General features: G+C 40.1%; 2 protein-coding genes and 1 pseudogene across 4 annotated transcripts in view; 2 read left to right on the forward strand and 1 right to left on the reverse strand.

Moving 5' to 3' along the window:
• The window catches only part of mtt (mangetout), a 127,679-nt gene extending 119,051 nt beyond the window's left edge, over positions 1-8,628 (forward strand). For both annotated transcript variants that reach the window (XM_068289285.1, XM_068289286.1), the window contains 12 exons: positions 59-167; positions 229-400; positions 461-567; positions 1,099-1,248; positions 1,324-1,457; positions 1,840-2,030; positions 2,217-2,351; positions 2,441-2,603; positions 2,693-2,906; positions 3,477-3,628; positions 6,588-6,771; positions 6,860-8,628. In XM_068289285.1, coding sequence (XP_068145386.1) covers positions 59-167; positions 229-400; positions 461-567; positions 1,099-1,248; positions 1,324-1,457; positions 1,840-2,030; positions 2,217-2,351; positions 2,441-2,603; positions 2,693-2,906; positions 3,477-3,628; positions 6,588-6,771; positions 6,860-7,311 — 2,163 coding nt within the window. In that variant the 3' untranslated portion in view covers positions 7,312-8,628. The remainder of the gene's footprint in view (positions 1-58; positions 168-228; positions 401-460; positions 568-1,098; positions 1,249-1,323; positions 1,458-1,839; positions 2,031-2,216; positions 2,352-2,440; positions 2,604-2,692; positions 2,907-3,476; positions 3,629-6,587; positions 6,772-6,859) is intronic.
• Positions 8,284-10,606, reverse strand: Mal-A8 (Maltase A8). Of its 2 annotated transcripts, XM_068289303.1 has the most exons (4): positions 9,500-10,606; positions 8,981-9,435; positions 8,778-8,921; positions 8,284-8,709 (listed from the first exon to the last, which is right to left on the reverse strand). In XM_068289303.1, exons 1-4 carry the CDS (start codon positions 10,343-10,345, stop codon positions 8,640-8,642), a joined length of 1,515 nt encoding a protein of 504 aa, XP_068145404.1. In that variant the 5' UTR covers positions 10,346-10,606; the 3' UTR covers positions 8,284-8,639. The 2 variants fall into 2 exon arrangements, with proteins under 2 accessions (XP_068145404.1, XP_068145403.1); XM_068289302.1 differs by lacking the exon at positions 8,284-8,709 and having other exon boundaries at positions 8,784-8,913; positions 9,500-10,474.
• A 276-nt stretch (positions 10,607-10,882) lies between these two features.
• On the forward strand, positions 10,883-12,877 carry LOC137576276 (maltase A1-like; annotated as a pseudogene).
• Positions 12,878-13,178: the final 301 nt, after the last annotated feature.

Genomic DNA, 13,178 nt, shown 5'->3' on the forward strand with positions numbered 1-13,178 from the left:
ATTTACTTTAGTTAAAGTTAGTTAACAGTTAATGAAACGAACTTTTCCCTTTTACCAGGTGGAAGGAACTCTTTCAGTTCAACCCCAAGCGAATCCTGTGCGTGGTTTTGAGGAATATTTTCTTAATCTAACCGTTGAGAACAATCAAAGGAATCCCTGGTTTGTAGGTAAGTCTCTGAAACGTAGTCTCTTCGTGGAATGGGGAACTAAATTGTCGTTTTGCTCTAGAATTCTGGGAGGATCATTTTCAGTGTCGTTATCCGGGAAGTACTAGCACTCCGTACAACAATTATACGCGACAATGTACGACCAAAGAGCGTCTATCTCGCCAGAATACCGATTTTGAAGACCAACTGCAATTCGTGAGCGATGCGGTGATGGCTTTTGCTCATGCCCTCAAGTAAGCCAAACGCCAAGTAAATTCTAGTTAAATTTGCTGACTGATTGTTTTTGCATTTAGGGACATGCATCACGATTTATGTGGGGATCGTCCATCATTGTGTGATGCCATGAAACCGACCAAGGGTGCCGATTTGTTGAAATATTTGCGTAAAGTGAAATTTGAGGGTAAGTTTAGAGTATTAATATCGAATATTTGACATAGGTGAGTGTTTGTTTTTTTGTGTGTGTGTGTGTGTGTGTGATAAGGGAAGGGAAAGGCAGATGCAACGCCAAGCTGAATGTTCATCGCAGTTCATCGCAAGTGCTGGGCAAATAATAATTTATGTAGAAAATAGTAGGACCATCGAGGATACCCAGGATACCACCATATCGTTGTGGCATTGGCCATGCTTTCGAGTGGAAAATTGACTTGCTTGTCGTTCTCGTCGTCGTCATTGAACTCAATTTGAAATTCAATAAATTCAACAAGAAAAGCCTGGGCCCTACCCAGGCCCTAACTGACTGATTGACTAACTGCCTGACTGAAGCACAGAACGCGCAAATTGTCAATTTTCTGATAAAGCAAAGCGTCAGGATATGCAACAACAAGGACCCTTGGCTAAGAAGGCGTCAAGCTGTCTGTTGCTTGATTTAACTTTGAGTTTACCCTCACTCTCTATCTCTATCTCTCCCTCTTCTTCTTCGATTTCTTTTTAGGCCTGAGTGGTGATCATTTTCGCTTTGATAGCAATGGCGATGGACCAGCTCGTTATAATATCATACATTTTAAACAATCTCAACCAGGACAATATCGTTGGATCAAGGTCGGTGAATACTATGAGGGTGAATTGCGCCTGAATATGTCTGGTAAGTGTCCGGGTCCGTAGATGAGAAATCAATATTATTCTCTTACCTTGCAACCATTTCATTTCACTCGCACAGAGGTGAAGTTCAAGATGTTGAGCCCCAAGCCACCGGAATCGGTTTGCAGTTTACCCTGCGAACGTGGACAAGCCAAGAAATATGTTGAGGGCGAGAGCTGCTGTTGGCACTGTTTCAATTGTACAACTTATCAAGTAAGTGAAACTCTATCCCCTCCCAACCCTAGCCACCCCATCCCTTTTTACTGTCTCGCAATCAACTAACCAAGAGAACTGCAAAATGCATTTTGCCATTCAGCTGGTCGCTCTGATTTGAGTTTAAGTGGGTAGTAAGGGCCGGATGGCCGATTGGAATGCCATGACCAAGGGACGAGAAAATTCCGTAATTTATTTGTAGAGCTTTTGTAGTGATTGAAACGTAATGTAGTGAATTATTGTGAAAGCAAACTAAATAAAAAGCCTGAATTTCTCAACTAACAACTAGAATAGAGATCGAAAAGGGGAGCAAAACAAAATGGTGATTTTCATTTAATATGGAATTTAATTAATTAATGGTTTCATCTCGACCATTTCACAGATACGCCATCCAATTGATGAGACACACTGTTTGGTATGCAAGTTGGGCACTTTACCGGATGCCTATAAGCAATATTGTCGTGCCATACCAGAGGTTTATTTGCGTCCCGAATCCGCTTGGGCCATTGGTGCCATGGCGTTCAGTGCAACAGGCATTTTCATCACACTTTTCGTGGTCGGTGTATTTGTGAGGTAAGCTAAAAGTTATTGCAGCAATTAAAAACTTCTGGCACACAAGAGTAAGAAGAAGAAGACGAAGATGATGATGATGAGAAGAGGAAGAAAAAAGTTTACGAGAAATTCCATGTAATTGGTCTATATGCAGTTGGGTTAAAGTTCTTTTTTTTGTTGTTGTGCCTTCTTACAACTTTCTTACAGACACAACGACACGCCCATTGTTAGAGCCTCGGGGCGAGAATTAAGCTATATTCTTTTGGCTGGCATTTTCATGTGCTACGGTGTTACCTTTGCTTTGGTCCTTAAGCCCACAAATATTGTATGTGCAATGCAAAGGTATGTGAAATGGAACCAAGTGAATGGAGCAGAGTAAATGGTAAATATTTGTTTGTTTCTTTTTTCTCTCTTTCTCTCTCTCACTTCAGATTCATTGTGGGCTTCTGTTTTACGGTCGTCTATGCCGCATTGTTGACTAAAACGAACCGCATTGCGCGCATCTTCAAGGCTGGCAAACAGTCGGCCAAACGGCCCTCATTTATTAGCCCCAAATCTCAGTTGGTAATTTGTACGTGCCTGGTCAGTGTACAGGTAAGTTGGTTGGGTCACACGGGGTAGGAGTATAGGGACTTATTTTTATGATAACTCCCGCAACTCTCTCTATCTCCCATTTTCTGCAGATACTCATTAACGGCGTTTGGATGGTAATTGCTCCATCACATGCGATGCACCATTATCCCACACGCGAAGACAATTTACTTGTCTGCGATTCGTATATAGATGCCTCCTATATGATTGCCTTCTTCTATCCCATTGTCTTGATTATTGTGTGCACAGTTTATGCGGTTTTAACCCGAAAGATACCCGAAGCATTCAACGAATCTAAGCATATTGGTAAGTTAATGTTTAATCATTTGATCTGACCATTATTGATAGAATAAAAGCTAAAAAAGGATACCGCCATAAGCATGTTGCGGTAGGCGTCCTCAGATAGCACTTTGCCACATCTTAATTGCCCCCTCAAGTATGCTATAAAAAGCTAACAACTGCAAATACTTTAAATGCTTGTCTCTTTCAAGGACTTTTGCTAGAAAATAGTCCTCGCCAGCCAAGTTTGCACAAAGAACTCGTGAATTATAGTCAATTTTTTTTCCAAATCCAAAAATATATGGTGGAAAAAATATAGTAACATTTAAAATCAATGCAATTTTTCATGGACATAGCAATAAACATTTTAATCTTTAATTAAAATTTAATAGTTCATACGTATTAAAATCAGAAGATAAATGAAAAGTTCCTATGGCAACTTGTTATATGAGTTTCCGGACAGAGGAGAAAGAGAAAGGAAGAATGTCCTAATTGCTTAAATGTTTTTAAATTGATATGACATACTATATTTAGTCAAAGGTAAAACATTTCAGATATTTTTCAAAGACTTCCTTTTTTCTTTTGCTTTACTTACAGGCTTCACCATGTACACCACTTGTGTCATTTGGCTGGCATTTGTGCCATTGTACTTTGGCACCGCCAACCATGTGCCCCTGCGCATCACCAGCATGTCAGTGACCATTAGCCTGTCGGCCAGTGTAACTGTTGCGTGTCTCTTCTCACCCAAGGTGAGTATCAAACAGAAATCGAATCGTTTTAAGCGCATTAACCTGAAACTGCAATCGTATTCCGAAGTTATTAATGGCCAGTCGTGCCCGGATAATTGCTTTATTTTGATTAATTATTGCGTGTTTTACTTTGTTAATTCTTATTCATTTCATTTCGTTTTTTATGTTTTTTTTTTCTGCCATCCTTTTGAAATATTGCATCTCATTTCGCTTCAGTTCATTTCCTTTTGACGGGTCAAGTTCGCTCTTGACGGATTTTCATTAAAATGTAAAAAGATAAGGGGACGAAAACTGAAGAGTGAAGCGGCATGGCAGATGCCAAAGTGCTATATATATTCATATTCATTATATTTAATGCGTTGTTTCCACTACTAAAGGATTCAATCGTGCTGATCATTAAAGGGACAAATAACAATAAACGTGAAGGAAAAAAAGATAAAGTAAAAGAAGAGCGAGAGGGAAAAAATTGTATTGTCAACAACCAAAGGACAAGTGTCTTCATTTCAAAGACTCCCCGATCTGTCGGTGTGTGTGTGTTGTCTGAGCTTGTGTGACTTGCTGAGTCTGTCCTTGCAGCAATATTTTTAATAATGCTTCATTATTAGCTATTAAGTTCCTGGCAAACTGCATGCCAAGACTGTAATTTATGTTTATAGACTAAGGGCACTATGCTAAAGGCGGGGTCAGCAACAGGACACAAGGATAAAAAGAAATTGTCCTTTAGTAGAAGAACTTTCTCACTAACAACCTAATTGGACGACGCCCAAAGGTGCAGACCCAGCTAGATGACCTTACATGAGGCAAATATAAGCAAATTTTCTGGCCATAGAATGGTAATATGCAACTACAAATTGTTATAAAATATTAAAAGTCTTGGGATTTAAGTGAAAGTCCAACATCTTTAATGTTTACTAGTAGCAATAATATTAAATTACATTAAATTGGCAAATCATAAAATTTCATGCACACACCAACTTAAGTGGAAGAAACTTTTATGTTGCTCTTTCAAGTTAGATAGACTTAAGCACACAGAAGGTTGTTGATCCTAGAATAAATCCTTGTATTGAAACTAACTTTATTGAATTTGCCTTACAGTAACATCTTCGTTTGACTTTGTTTTCAACCAGACTTTTGAATGATTTCAAATTTACATATAATTTCAAGGCAATGTATATACGAAGCCATACTCACTTAGTTTTAAAGGAACAAAGTCACATTTAGTTTTACCGAACAACTTTTTCACCCGTGTTGGTGAAAAATTTGAATGAATTTCGATATTGTTGAACTTCATCAAATTAAAAAGTTTGTCGAACTTTAACTCTTGGAGCTGAATCAAAAGGTTTCCTTCAATCTGGTTAACTTCAAAGTTAAATAAACAATAGTCGAATACCAACTTGCCAAAATTAAGTATTAAGTGACATTCTAACGACCTTTGGTATTAAATCTTATTTATACATTCAAAGTACTTCTAATACACGTCTCAAGTAGTTAATCAAAATCGATTGACTTGCAACACTTTCATCACTCATTCAACCATAATCTTCCATAATCACTGAAAGTTTATGGCAATCTGCACTTTTCTTTTGTGAATGAAGATTACAAGTTGAAATGTTTCGTAAACTTATAAAAACGGTTTTAAAAATTATCGTCAATAAAGAAAAGTGTAGTCTATCCGTTTGAAAAGCATTATCGTTAACCGAATTAGCTGTGTCAGTGCTTAACATGTCAATTTTTTTTTTTGTCCTTTTCATTTCCGTCATACTTTGGCCATTAACTCAGATGGAAGTCAATGACTTATCAGCTGGCAATCTAATTTTATGCCTCCCCATTACTCACTCGGTGCGCGAGTCGTGTCCCTACTGTTACGCCTGTTATTTGTGTCGATGTCCGCCTTTGGGTCCTGCCTCCTCCATGTCCATGTCCAAGTAGAAAGTGTCATTAGCAATTTCCCAATTTTGGTCAGTAATTAAGTATTAGCCCAAAGGCCACAGACACAACCATAACAAGAATGATGGCAACGACAAGTTTTTTCCGTTAAATTGCTTACGTTACGTTGCCCTGCAATGCGTTTCATTCCGTTGCTGTGCTTTGCGTTGCGGTGAGTTACGTCAATGGGGAACCATTTCCGTTTCGCTTTTGGTCCTGCCTTGTTCTTTGGCTACCATTTGCCGCCGTTTGTTATTGTTTCTGGTGTTTGCAAACAAACAAGCAACTAAACAACTGAAACAAGGCGACAAAAGAGCGAAACAGAGGCATAAAAGAAGGCAAAGCAAAAAAAGAAAATAAAAAGGCATAGGGTTCGTGTAGAGCGATGAGGAAACGGAAACGAAACTTGCTCACCGACTTGCTTTACGTTTTGTTTGTTTGCTTTTTCTGCTGTGTTTTATACATTGTCGAAGGAGGCGTGGCTGTTGCCACCTTTATGGCCGCTCGTCTGACTTCTAGTTTGTTGCCGATTCCTTAGAGCCAGAGGAGCGGAGCGAGGGTCTACATGGGTAGAAAGAGGTAAAGTTATACCCCCTTTTAGCAATGGCCCACCTTTGTGGTCTTGAGTTTTATCGTGACTCCTGTGCTCTGTGCGCTATTCCGATACGAGGAGTATTTGTATTTGTTGTTACAAAAGCAATTGTAAATTGCATTTTTATGACCCAAAGTAGTGTGTGTGTAGGTTGTCAGGACTAACTGTGCATTATGTGACATCTGATAGCAGGGCCGGGGCTAAGTTAGACTTGTTTTCTGGAACAGTTGAAGGTAGTTTGTTTTGACATTTAATAATAGCTGCTGGCTGAGTAATTTATAGCTTCATATTTTCCATGTCAACAGGAGGGTTAACAGAAGAAATGGCCAGGCGGTACACTTAAAGACTTGAGCTCGGCTTCATATACAATTCGTTTTGCATATTTTGTATTTCATTAAGTGAAAATTCGATTCTTACTTTAATGTTTAATGGAACTTTCAGCTCTACATAATACTTGTACGCCCGGAGCGCAATGTACGGCAAAGTATGATGCCACCGCGTTATGGCAACATGCATCGAACTGCCGGCACTGGTCCCTCATCAATGATGGCGGCTGCTGTGGTAACAGCAGCCACCTGTGCCCAAGAGGAGAAAATTCAGAAACATATCACACCCACAAATACAGGTAATGTACTCCAGTGTCCCCCCGTTCATGGAAAATTGGATGGGATATTGTCACAATTTTAGTTCTGTCTTTCTTTTAATGAACTCAGAAAACTCTCTAAAGACGAAAAAGTTATGTGAGATGGCCACTCAGACGATTACCATATCAAGCATATTCACATCTTTGGATAGCAATGCCTACAATCAGATACCCTATGCGGATCAATATGTGCCAAATAATACCACAACAGCAACACCCACAGCCAACGGTGGGGGCGGAGGTGGAGTTGGAGGAGATGATTTGGAGAAAGTGGTAGCCAACAACAACAAAATCAATCAGCAGCAACATGGTCAGGCACAAGTTGTTGTGGTAGGAACCAACAATCACATTGCTAGCAGTCCTCCAGCCACAGCATGTGAGGCAGATGCCTCTGCCGAGGTGACCAATTGCAGCGGCGCTGGCGCTGGCTTCGGCGTCAGCGTCGGTAGTGTCTCAAACGGGAATGGGAATAGCAATGGCAATGGCAGCCAACGTGGCCCTGTGTTGCAAACAAATTTATAGCTAAACGCACAAGAATTGCAGCAACAGCTCCTGAAAGAGCAGCAACGCCAACAACTCGAACAGGACAGGGACAAGGATAAGGAGAAGGAGGCGAAGGAGACGACCGAAACGAAGGAGGAGAAGCACGGAAGCAGCCCTGGTGGCAATAGCATTCGTAGTGATGGTGGCAGCAATGGCAGTGGCACAACCACAGCCAGCCAAAAAAAACGAACAGCCATTCCCGTTTGAAACCCACAAAACAAAAACATATATATACGTAAGTCTAGTTAAATGTGAATACCAATTTTATCCATTGAACATTTATATATATAAATATTGTATATATACCAACTATGAATTAAGAATCCAAGAGTCAAATCGAAAAACTTGATTCGAAAGTAAGTTATAAAATCAACAACAATTTGTCAGCCAGTTTAAAAAAAAAAAGGAATACAAAAATGATCTTAAATGTTGAAAACCTTATGCTTGTCGTTTAAACAGAGGAAACCAAAAAAAAAAAAACAAAACAAAAAGAAAACAGAAAAAACGTATGTGATATAATTTCAAAAATGTGTTTACTTACCTATCTAAATATTTAGTAATTTATTGCTAGGCGAAAAATAATCCAAGACACTGTAGCACTTGAGGGAATTTATAGTGGAATGATGAAACAGAGTTGTGTCCGTATTGCAATGTGGTTCAAATTCTAACCATTTGAATGGGAACCCCCTTGCAATTAGGAGAGCAAAACGGTAAAAAATAAAATTTAAACATTGCAATTGCATTTATTGTGTTGTTTGAGCCCAGCGACATAATTAATGTAATTGCCTGAACAAGTTAAGCTAATTAAATAATTAAATTGTTCCAATTGTACATACATACCTACCTATGCATATAGAAAACATAGTTGTTAATTAAATTCTGTGTAATATTTAGCATTTGTACTTGCTGCTTAAATGTTTCACCAAACACCACCAAACAAACAAACATAAATATATATATATATATATTTAAAGAGAAAACCAAATGGATATGGGTAAAATTCAAAATTGTTAGTTAAAAACTAAAGCATAATGAAAAACCAAAACAAAACATTAAGTCTAGCCAAATTAGCAGAACATTTGCATACATATTTCGTTGTATGTGCGTTTTTTGTTGATGTCAGTGTAAATAAATGTGAAATGCCATTAATTGTTTGACCGCCAATATTACAAATACAATACAAACAAATTAATATTAATTATAATGCAAAATCATAACATTGATTGTAGTTAAACAAAACTAAATGTTGTTAGGTGGCAATCTATTTATGAATAAAATAAAAATTGAGTACTAAAACTTTAAAGAAATCACTTTTCGGTGGACATAACCAAGGCCTCGCCGGGTTCAAGACGTAATGATGTAATGACATAACGAAAACTGGAATGAAAAAAAGAGCAACAAATTGAAAGCAACACTTTGCTAAGCTAATTTTAATATATACTCACTAATAATTTTTGGTGGAGTCCACACTGCGTATGAGTAACTTTAGACTATCGGGTAAGTTCTTATCAAATTCCAATAAATTCAAATATACCACTGAGTTGCCAAAATTGGCAGCAAAAACAATGGTCGGTTCATTGGCTAGAACTCTGAAAAATTCAAATATTTAAGAAAACAACCGAAAAAGGATTATCAATCATATTATCACCTCTCTACAACGAAACAATTCTCCTGGAGTGTTTGATATTTAGTTGAGCCATACTTCAGGGTTTGCGATGATTTTCTAAGGGCCACTGAATACTCATAGACTATTAGATGAGACATTTCAGCTTGGGACTCTGTTTGTACATTAATTGTGTCGTAATCGCTAGCCAGGGGCAGCCATGTGGTTGCTCCATCTGTGAAACCCGCATTGCTGCCATCAGTCCATTGAAAGGGTGTCCTGGCCGGATCTCTGGTGTATTGCTCAAAAATTTCAGGATTGGAATTGCAGGCCCAAGGATCTACAGTATCTTCCCAGCTAATCTCTGCATCTGTCATGCCCAACTCTTCGCCCTGGTAGGTAACACTAGCTCCAGGTAAAATCATCACCAGCATATTCATAGCATCTATATGCTCCTGGCCGTAACGACTAGCCGCTCGACGTTTGTCGTGGTTGCCCAACTTGAAATGAAAAGGAAATTGTTCTATACTGCAATAAATGACTTTTACTTACAGGACTACTTACCACCCAGTTGGGTGTGCGTCCGGCTGGCATATTGTTTAACCACAAATCAATGGCCAATTGCACATTTTTGGCACTGAACTCATTTTGCTCCATTACCGTTATCAGATTGAAATTGAAAGGCAAGTGGGCTCCATTTGTCGTTCGATTGCCATAGAATTGCATCGTATACCAGGCTGGGGCGTAAGTTTCAATCAGCAACACACGCGAATCCCCACCGAAAATCCTCTGATAATCGTCTAGCACTGTGCGCCACTGATAAACCATATCTATAGTCTCTGGTTGATTCTCTATGTACTTTACGGTCAGGTGATTTCGATCCTCAACATCATCGGTGGCTCCGCTCACAACTTCATCCGGATATTGTCCCTCTGCATCGGGTAAAACCTCAAAGAGGGGAGGCAGAGCATCGCAACGGAATCCAGATACTCCCTCAGCTAACCAATATTTCAAAACGCGTTTCATTTGGGCCACCACGGCGGGATTGCGGTAATTTAAATCTGGTTGCTGAACAGCGAATTGATGGAGATAATATTGCTGGCGTTGATCGTTCCACTCCCAGGCACTACCCCGAAAATATTGCAGCCAATTTGTGGGCGGTTCACGTTCTCCTGTACTCGCATTCACTTTCCCATCGTGCCAAACATAGTAATCTTCGTAGCCCTTCTCCCTATTGACTGACTTCTTAAACCATTCACTTTCATTACTCGAATGATTGGGAACAAAGTCCAGTATTATTTTTAAGTCGAGTTCCTTTGCTCTTTTGATCAGGGCACGAAAGTCATCTAGTGTGCCATATTCTGGTTGTATGTCAAAGAAGTCGGATATATCGTAACCAAAGTCCACCATGGGTGAGGTAAAGATTGGCGATAACCAGGCAGCTGTTACTCCAAGCTCTTTAAGGTACTCCAGTTTACTTGTGATGCCATTTAAATCGCCAATTCCATCGCCATCTGAATCTTTAAATGAACGCGGATATATCTGATAGAACTGGGCAGTTTCCCACCAATCTTTTGTTGTTTGTGCACCGGTCGACACTTGACAACCCTGACCGTGGTCAATGACAAACAGGGCCAGAATTGTTATTGAAACTAATACCTTCGAAGTCGAAGCCATAATGCGCAGCTGTTCAATATGGAAACATATATTTATAGGAATTCTGTGAAGTGTCTTTAGGACAGATAAGTTGCTAGATAAGAATCATTTACCACAAAGTCATTATGTTTCAAAAAGCCAAAGCAGGGAATCAGCAGAATTTTAATCCAAATGAAGTGGGCTATCATCGAGTGTCACTTCTCTTATCATGAAACTATACTCAAGGCTGTTTGGAAAATCATATAAAAACCCCCGACCTGACATTACATCTAATTAGTTTCAAAAATGCAACAAAGAAAGCAATTATTTGCCATACTTTTTCTTGGACTGGCATTTTGTCAGGGGTGCCAAGATACCTCGACAACAGCAACAGCAACCAAAGATTGGTGGGAAACTGCTCAGTTTTATCAGATATATCCACGCTCCTTCATGGATTCGGATGGCGATGGCATTGGTGACTTGAACGGCATCACAAGTAAACTGGAATATCTAAAAGAGCTGGGTGTTACAGCTGCCTGGTTATCGCCAATCTTTACCTCACCCATGGTGGACTTTGGCTATGATATATCGGATTTTTATGACATACAACCAGAATATGGCACACTAGATGATTTTCGTGCCCTGATCAAGAGAGCAAAGGAACTGGACTTAAAGATAATACTGGACTTTGTTCCCAATCATTCAAGTAATGAAAGTGAATGGTTCAAGAAGTCAGTGAATAGGGAGAAGGGCTACGAAGATTACTATGTTTGACACGATGGGAAAGTGAATTCTGAAACTGAGGAAAGAGAACCTCCATCAAATTGGCTTCAGGCCTTCCGAGGCAGTGCCTGGGAGTGGCGAGAAGAGCGCCAACAGTATTATCTTCATCAATTTGCCGTACAGCAAGCGGATCTGAATTATCGTAATCCTTTGGTGGTCGAGCAAATGAAGCGAGTGCTTCGGTATTGGTTGGATCTAGGTGTGGCAGGTTTTCGATGCGATGCAGTTCCCGTATTGTTTGAAATCGAAACCGATGAAAATGGTCAGTATGCGGATGAGGAAGTGAGTGGATTGACAGATGATGTTGACGATCGCAGCTATTTAAAGATGGATCTTATCGAAAATCGACCAGAAACCATCGACATGTCCTATCAATGGCGTACAGTAATGGATGACTATCAGAGGATTCATGGCGGTGACACAAGAGTCCTTCTGATTGAGACCTATGCTCCTCCCTCGTATACCATGCAGTTCTATGGTAATCGCTCAGTGGAAGGTGCCCATTTGCCTTTCAACTTCAACTTGATCACAGTTGTGGCCAGCGAAGGTTTCTCGGCTAGTTCGGTGAAGACGGCTGTGGACAATTGGTTGACCAGTTTGCCAGCGGGACGTACAGCCAATTGGGTAATTGGGAACCATGATCAGCGTAGGGCTGCCAGTCGTTACGGTGCCGCAAATGCAGATGCAATGAATATGTTGGTCATGGTTCTGCCAGGAGCCAGTGTTACCTATCAGGGCGAAGAGTTGGGCATGACGGATGGCGAGATTAGCTGGGAGGATACTCAAGATCCTGCTGCTTGCAATTCGAACTCAGATATATACGAACAATTTACACGAGATCCCTCGCGAACACCCTTCCAATGGACAAGTGGCACAAATGCCGGTTTCTCCACCGCCGAAAAGACTTGGTTACCCTTGGCCGCAGACTATAAGACAGTCAATGTAGAGACAGAGGAAGCTGCCACACGATCACATCTGAAGATCTATAAATCTCTGATAGAGTTAAGGAAATCTTCAGCCACCCTGCAGTCTGGTTCTACCAAATATGGAGTAGTGAGTGAAACAGTTTTTGTGGTTAAACGGTAAGTTCTCTCCTCCTATTTCAGCCCAAATACTCTCACTAGCTCCCTTTGAATGTAGGTACCTTTCTGGTTCAGCCACTCTACTGTATGTCGCCAATTTGGGCACCAAAGGCATTACCGTGGATCTGTATGACTTTGATAAGACCTTGCCCACACATTTAACACTCAAAATTCGCAGTCTGAGTTCCAGCAAGGCCGAAGAGTAAGTTTAACTAGTCACTCAAATGATTTTTAGCGCTTTTGCTGAAGGACTCTTCCTTTCATGTTTTCACTTTTAGCTCTCTGTTCGAGGTAACCGGTCTCAGTCTGGCTGCTGGCGAGGCCCTGGTACTTAGCTCTGACTGAAAAGTTTTGTAACCAAAAAAAATAAACAAAAACAAAAATAAAATACACTTCCTTTAACAGGAAAATTCTTCTTGTTTTCGACGGCTCAAAGCAAATATGCCGCGGCTTGCATAAATAAATAAAGCAACAAACAAAACTCTCAGTATGTGAAAGATAAGCTCAAGTGGGTCGCCATTTAAAGTGTTTACACACAAATTAAAGTCAAGCAGGGGGTATAAAAAATAAAAAAATAAAAAAAAAACCCAACGAGGAAGTCAAGGAATGAGGCAACCGAAACGCAAAGTATGAGTAACGCAAAGTCAACACAGACATAGACCAGGGGGACTAGGCCTACATGGATGCTTCAAAAAAAAATGAACGGAAAACGATTCTGGGACTGGGAATTCAAGAGGGCCTTG

The sequence above is a fragment of the Drosophila tropicalis genome, unplaced genomic scaffold, assembly GCF_018151085.1.
Source record: "Drosophila tropicalis isolate 14030-0801.00 unplaced genomic scaffold, ASM1815108v1 contig_593, whole genome shotgun sequence".
Taxonomy (NCBI): Eukaryota; Metazoa; Arthropoda; class Insecta; order Diptera; family Drosophilidae; genus Drosophila; species Drosophila tropicalis.

Bases quoted from the DNA above. Each gene is read 5' to 3' on its own strand.
- Mal-A8 (XM_068289303.1), bottom strand. From the start codon at position 10,345: ATGGTGGACTTTGGTTACGATATATCCGACTTCTTTGACATACAACCA. The intron at 8,922-8,980 runs GTGATAATATGA...TGAATTTTTCAG, and splicing joins AATTGTTTCGTTGTAGAGAG to AGTTCTAGCCAATGAACCGA. The intron at 8,710-8,777 runs GTGAGTATATAT...TTTTCATTCCAG, and splicing joins GACTCCACCAAAAATTATTA to TTTTCGTTATGTCATTACAT.